Below are 7,265 nucleotides of genomic sequence, written 5' to 3'. Positions count from 1 at the left end.
GTTGCGTAAGCGATGGAGTCGTTGGGGAAGGAACACGGTTACACGTGGCAGATAAATGAAAGAGTAGGACCCGTTGAAGCTTCCCCTGCGAGTGCGATATTGTCTGGATTTGGGTTTCTCTTGGGCCTTCCTTTGATATAGTTGAGCTTCAGCCCAATGGCCTTCCCGCCACCAAGAAACTAAATCCGGACCTTTGGGCCCACTGAGTCAAAAGATTTTAACCAATCCATTGGGCCCCAAACCCACTAAAGCCCAATCCACTTCCAGTCCTTCTTGGGCTTGAGTATTTAGTTATTTAGTTTTTTTTTTCTCATATTAACCATTTCAAAAAAATATAAATATTCCTTCTATATACTTTTTTTTTTAACTCATTTCACTTATTTTTTTCCTCTTCCACATAAAAATAAATAATTTAAAAATATACAACTTACTAAAAATTTTAGTATTATTTTATTTTTTTATATTTTTTATAATAAACCTAACATTAAAAAAATAAATTTTTAATTTATTTTTTCTAAGTACTTTTGGAGAACAAAACGCTATTCAAGCATTACTTTTACCATTTCAAAAAACTCTTTAAAAAAAAAAAGGAAAAGAAAAAACAACATTCTTGGGATGGGTATGATTAAGAACAGCCCTAGAGAAAAGCAGTGGTTGACCATAAAAAATAAAACAAAAAAAAAAAAAAAAAATCAAAGGCAACAGATTTATAGTTATCCTGAACTGCAGGAAAATGGAGTGCAATATTTGTCTTACAAGTTGTCAGACCCACGAGATGTGCACTAAGGTGTGTGGGGAATATTCTCCACCCACTTTAGGCTTCTCATGTCAACGTTGGTGCCATAAGTCTAAAGATCTTAAGGGCATCCCATGAAGAAAGAAAAGGCCTTTTGGCTGGCCATCAACCCCATGGCCACTGGCCACTAGCCACTAGTGTATTAATGAACTTTACTGCCCTTCAATGTCTCTCCTTTTGTGTGGAACTGACTTTTAGACCCTGTGTTTTGATCATCCAAACAGACCCTGTCCTCCACTTCCCTTTTCATGGAACACCCCCATCGTGTGTTCACACCCGCTCACTAGTTTGAAGAAGACAATAGAAAGATTTATTGTGGGACTAATGTCACGTTTGGGAGTGATTCTTGTAAAAGAGCTTTTTTAAGTTGCACTGCTTTTATCGACATCAATTTTATTACAAGCACTTTAGTGAAGAATCCGGTTCACGTTTAGACATACACAAAAAGTATTGTTTTGAATGTATTGAACTCAGAATAAAGTTTGAGTTTATTATGATTTGAAACTTTGTACTCAAAAAAGTAATTTGGGCACACTATTTGATAATTTAAAATTTTTGGTGCTTTTTAGACGCATTCCATCAAATTCAATAGTGTCATAAATTAGCTTAAAATTGATTTAATGCATGATAATATTTTTTTTCATTACCCAACCTTTTTTGTGATGGTTTTAATATTTGATTTTAGAACTTTATCAATATTTAAAATGTTTTTAATATTTTAAAAAATATTTGTTATATAATAAGGAAAATAAGTAATAACAAAAACATAACAAAAATATGTTGATTCATACAAAAAAATCGTAAGCAAAAAAAATCTACAATTAATCATTATAATCCTATGGAATCAGATATATCAATCAAATCCTTCTTCTATTATCACAAATTATTTAAAAAAATTTTATAATTATAATTTCACCACATATATCACAATGCAATCTTATGGAGTCATTAAAATAAAATTCACACCATCAAGCTTTAACTAAATAAAATTCGGATGACCAACCTAACAACATTTATTTACTAAATAATTATTTTTAATTAAATTTTCTAAAATATATACCAAAACTTCCAATATAATATTTTTTTAAACCCACCAAAAAATTTTCAAAACAAGGAAGGCGATCACATCCAAGACAAACATGAAAGTGACGTGATGTATATATGACAGCCTTGTCAGACGGCACCAGAGTTAAAAACAATAGATTCAACCCACGCGCGAAAAAGACCTTCGCCACTCACCACACACTCGTGTCTGCAAAATCACCATCCCGTCGGAAGGCTGCTCCTGCACACGAGTGGTGGTGCAAGTGGGGCACGTTCCCAAAAGGTTTCCTCAGACATGCCAGGTGTTCACGTGCGGCTCTGTCCCCCCACGCGCTTTGTTGCGACCACGCCACCACATTCTCTCATCAATTTCCCTTTCTCTCAGCTCTACTTCTCGATCTTTATCTGGGGAGCCAGAGCACGTGCTGGTCCCACGTGGGCCCTAAATGTCTGTCGCGGCCCCACTGTATTATTTCTACGTCCTTAGTGGTGGGTGTGATGTTGTACTTCTCTGGCGCTTGTCTACCTCAGTGATGGTGATGGTGTGGAGGGCGGACTTGAAGTTTGAAAATGGATTTAGTATCAAAGTGGAAGCCTCGGTGGCATTTTGGGGGCTCTGATGGATCTTAGATTTCCTAATTTGAACGGACATGATGAGGGAGGGATCATTTGGGGGGCAGTGATTCACTGCAATCAAGGCCACCATATGATTGATATGATAATGTCGGGTCAAGTTTTGCGATATCTATCTTTTTTGGGTGATTATTTGGGGGGAATATAACTTTTATAGTTTATTTTCAATTTTTTTATTATGGGAGATTAGTGAATTAAAAAATACATTATTATTAATAATATTTTCTCTCTATTTATGCATTTTTAATATTTAAAATAAAAAGCTTTTATCATATGATATAATAAGATTCAGGTTGTTCAATAAAAATACAAAAAAAAATCAAATTAAGATGTAAAAGAATATAATTAAATAAAAATAATAATATCAATATTAATAGAAAGTGACAAGACTTAAATAGATATGCCTTATCTAACAAACCATACCATATCTACCACCTCTCTTATTATTTGGTGGGTGGCTCCCACTAATACATTTATGGGCCCATACAAGTAGGCGTACAAGTGTTCTATTTTTGAATATAATAGCATAAAATAGGGTAACATCCAGACTAAGTTGACACATTTGAGGCTAAGTTCCAACTGTCCAAGCCATCCCTACACGAATAAATTGGTGTGATTTGAGGTTGCTAGAATATGTGACCAGCCATGCACCCTAATGCAGTGACATAGGCGGAGAGAAATGAACCCACAGGCAGTTTGATTGATTGGTAGAGTGAAACTTCACATACATGGAATGGTTGGTAAGAAACAAGCTCCAAGCATACAATACCCATTAATGGTGATTGGTTGGTTGCAATGTTTCTTGCTTCTTTGATTAATCCTCTTAATTATTTCAAGGATGATAACCGATAGCCGATAGGGTTTAAAAATTTGTTGAGTATTTGCAATTATTTGATGATCTTGAATTATTGAAGCGAAATCATCACATCAAATACGTGTTTATTATTCAAGAGGTGAGCAATTTTTTTCAAAAAAGAAGTATTGGGTGTCACTGATTTTTGTCATCTATGAATTATTTGTGGAGCAATGTTTTTCTAATTATTTTTCTAAAAAACTCGGTCATAATTTTTTTTTATGAATGTCTAATTATTCATACGATAAATTAATGTCATCCCCTATAATCATTTTTTTAATCTTTGTTGGTGCTTACGAGCCAAACCCGTAACCTTTGCTCTAATGTTTAGAAGTTGGAAAAAGAAGACATTGATGTATAATTATTTTTCTAAAAAACTCGATCATATTTTTTTTTTTATGAATGTCTAATTATTTATACAATAAATTAATGTCATCCCCTATAATCATTTTTTTAATCTTTGTTGGTGCTTACGAGCCAAACCCGTAACCTTTGCTCTAATGTTTAAAAGTTGGAAAAAGAAGACATTGATGTATAATTATTTTTCTAAAAAACTCGATCATAATTTTTTTTTTTTTTTATGAATGTCTAATTATTCATACAATAAATTAATGTCATCCCCTATAATCATTTTTTTAATCTTTGTTGGTGCTTACAAGCCAAACCCGTAACCTTTGCTCTAATGTTTAGAAGTTGGAAAAAGAAGACATTGATGTATAATTATTTTTCTAAAAAACTTGATCATAATTTTTTTTTTTTATGAATGTCTAATTATTCATACAATAAATTAATGTCATCCCCTATAATCATTTTTTTAATCTTTGTTGGTGCTTACGAGCCAAACCTGTAACCTTTACCCTAATACCAATTAATGGTCATAATCACCACAATAATAATAGTTATTAGAATAGTAGGATGAAATTAATATTTTAACGTGACACGAGTTAGGTGTGTAAATAAATAATTTAAACAAAAATAAAATATTTTTAATTATATGGTATCTTATTGTGCCTATCAAATACCAATTTCTAATGCGAAAGTATGCCTCCTTTGGATGCATGCCCCATAAAATATTGGTAAGGAATATTTTCTCCCTTGGGTAAATTGAGATATGGTATCATTGATGAAGAGTTGGAGATAAAAGCATAGAGGGGGGCCATCACCAAATCTCTGACTGGTGTCCCATATCACAGTAGTAGAACGATGGATGGATAGAATATGGTTGAGTAGAACTTTTTTTTTTTTTTTCTTAATAATTTATTTGGGGCAAAAGCTAGATGGGATGTTTGCCATCATGTTTGATCTTGCCATATTTTGACTTGTGAGATTCTTTTGTGTGGGGATATTACATGTCTGCCACGTGGCTATTATTATTGTTCAAAGATTTCCTTGTCATCTCCCTTGCCCACATGAGAAATTAAAAAAGAAAAGGAAAGAAAAAATCATCTTCCCCTTGTTTTCTTTCTCCTTCATTCCACGTTTTCTCTCTCCTTAGAAGCCTACATGGAATGTACTTTCCCACATTTATTAAAAATTTTGTAAGGTGGATAATGAGCATAATCACATGCTGATTAAAGTTGAAGATGCTTGGATTATCACACTCTTCCGGAAAATTTAAGATTCCAAACTATATATAAATATTTTTAGTTTTTATAAATGTTAAACATCATTAATAAATCTATGTAGTGAAATTTTCTGTTCAAAAAAGACTTTCATTTTTTTTTTATTTGAATTTCCACAAACCAGTAATGTACATTGATGAACATTGATTTTCTGTTTTCCAAACCATCCATGTTAAAGTAGAGAATCAAGCGCGATGGGAATGATTTGTTCCCAAATAAGTGGTTCCGTACACTGGAAGCTCCTCCTGGTACCTTCCGATCGCAATGTGATCGAGCTCGAAGAGATCAGAGCTCGAATAGCTCTCAGCGTCGTCGTCGTCGTCGTCGTCATCATCGTCTTCATTGTGGCAAAGATCTGCCAATTTGAATTCGTGAGAAATCTTCTTCTGATAGTCTCTTACAATTTGGCGCATGTCTGCGATATTAGCTGGAGAAGTGTTTTTCTCATTGAGCTCTCCTTTGAGCCAAGCTGTTTGTGGAATGTTTTTGGCGGTAAGTGTCGGCATTAGGCTCGGATCGTCTTCGTAGAGGCATTTGTGGCCACACGGACGGCAATCTTCGTCTACGATGACGCTCACCGGGTAGAATCTCACGGATCTCTTCAGTTTGGTTCTTGAAGAAGAAGGCGTTTTGCTCAAACAAGATCGAGAAAACGAGGAGGCAGATGAACAGGTTGATTCCTGCACTGACTTCACCACTTTCCGCTCTGAGCTCATGTCGTCAACAGTTTCAAACGAACACATTTTCGCTTTCTTGGCATTCCCGGAGCTGAACAGAGAGTTGAGAAAGTTCGCGATCCGGCGTCCGGGCGATATCGGCTGGTTCACCTTCTTCAAATCGCCGTAGAATTTCAGCGCCTTTGATTTGGTCTTCAAGAAGCTTCCTCCTCCGCCTCCTCCTCCTCGACCGCCATGATTCTCCCCCAGTTTCGGCGCCGAATTTCTCTGCTCCGCCAATTTCGCAACCTTCCTAGACCTCTCCGATCCGGCGGAGGCCGCTACTGGAACATACTTCGACCTGTGTGGAGTAAAACAAGATCTCCCTCCGCTGCTCGTCTCCGCTTCCGACGACGAGAAGATCCCTCCGCAGCTCGACTCTGAAGACGACGAACCGGAATTAAAAACCACGGAACTCACCGAACTTCCACCGCTCTGCTTCCTCATCCATTTCTCGATCATCATCGCTCGTCTCACACTCGCTATCTCCTCCTCCTCAGCACCGCCTTGCTTCTTCGACATGAGGAGTTGCTGCCGCTCGCCAGATGATTCGTCAATGGAACGAAGAGCAGAATCAAGAAGAGACGAAGAGAAAGATGGAGTTTTTCGTCTCTGCTGAACCCTCTCCATTCTCTATATACAGAGAGCAAGGGATAAAAGGGAGAGAAGGCTGAAAGCAAAGGACAGTTCAGGATTTTTAGTTTAAAGGCTTTGGTAGCTTTAGTGTCTGCTTGGAGAACGCAAAAGCTGCACAGACACATTAATTGAAGGCATCCTCATCATGTGAAGAGAGAGAGAAATAGAATAGAAATTGGGACAATTGTGTTTTGGGCCCAGCTGGGCCCAAAAATTAAGAGAAGGTCCATCTAACTGATCTAATTAATGATAAGGATATCAAATGTTAACAGACGAGAATGCCCTTTATATTTCCAACTCAGCTGGTTGTAAATTAATGAGTTTCACAGCTGGTAAACTTGAAATGCCATGTCACCAGAGTGAAAATTCTGAATCTTCCTACCATTTTCTCTCCCTCTGTAAACAACATACGCACAAACCATGCCGATTCCTTCAAAGGCGTAGACAGCAACGCCCAGACCATAGAAGAAAACAGAGAAACCCCCATGGCCTGCCCTGCGGGTTTTTTTATTCTTGATGAACTTAGGCATGGAGCAATGGCAGAATACATTATCCCGAGCATCGGGTCATCATGAATGGGAATAAAGCGAGGTACTCAATCGGTCTATTTGCATACCATAGTGGGATTATAGAAATACCAGAAGAGCTAGCCGATGAAGAACACCCATTACAGTTCAAGCCATTTAATCATTATGGATTACTTCATTTCTACTTCACAAATAAGGCTGGGCAAGCTGAATCCACTGCCAAAGCCTACTGTGGTGTTTGATCTTTTTAGTGTCATGGCCAGGTTTCTGGTACTCGTAATATCACAAATATGCAGATTTCTTACTGCCTTTTTTTGTGGTACATTGTCTAATAATATCAAGGAGTTGGTTTCTTCTTCTCTGGGAATAGAAACCACCATGTTCTCTGCAATCATATGAATATAACTGTTGTATGCTGTATTGACTTATTTTCTTATG

At 36.6% G+C, this 7,265-nt stretch overlaps 1 protein-coding gene across 1 annotated transcript; it reads right to left on the bottom strand.

Annotated features, from left to right (window-relative positions):
- Positions 1-5,017: 5,017 nt before the first annotated feature.
- LOC117925706 (protein BIG GRAIN 1-like B) lies at positions 5,018-6,471 on the bottom strand. The gene has a single exon (XM_034844787.1). It carries the CDS (start codon positions 6,292-6,294, stop codon positions 5,134-5,136), a length of 1,161 nt encoding a protein of 386 aa, XP_034700678.1. The 5' UTR covers positions 6,295-6,471; the 3' UTR covers positions 5,018-5,133.
- Positions 6,472-7,265: the final 794 nt, after the last annotated feature.

Source organism: Vitis riparia, chromosome 11 (genome assembly GCF_004353265.1).
Source record: "Vitis riparia cultivar Riparia Gloire de Montpellier isolate 1030 chromosome 11, EGFV_Vit.rip_1.0, whole genome shotgun sequence".
Taxonomy (NCBI): domain Eukaryota; kingdom Viridiplantae; phylum Streptophyta; class Magnoliopsida; order Vitales; family Vitaceae; genus Vitis; species Vitis riparia.
This window is presented reverse-complemented; position numbering and strand designations above follow the sequence as displayed.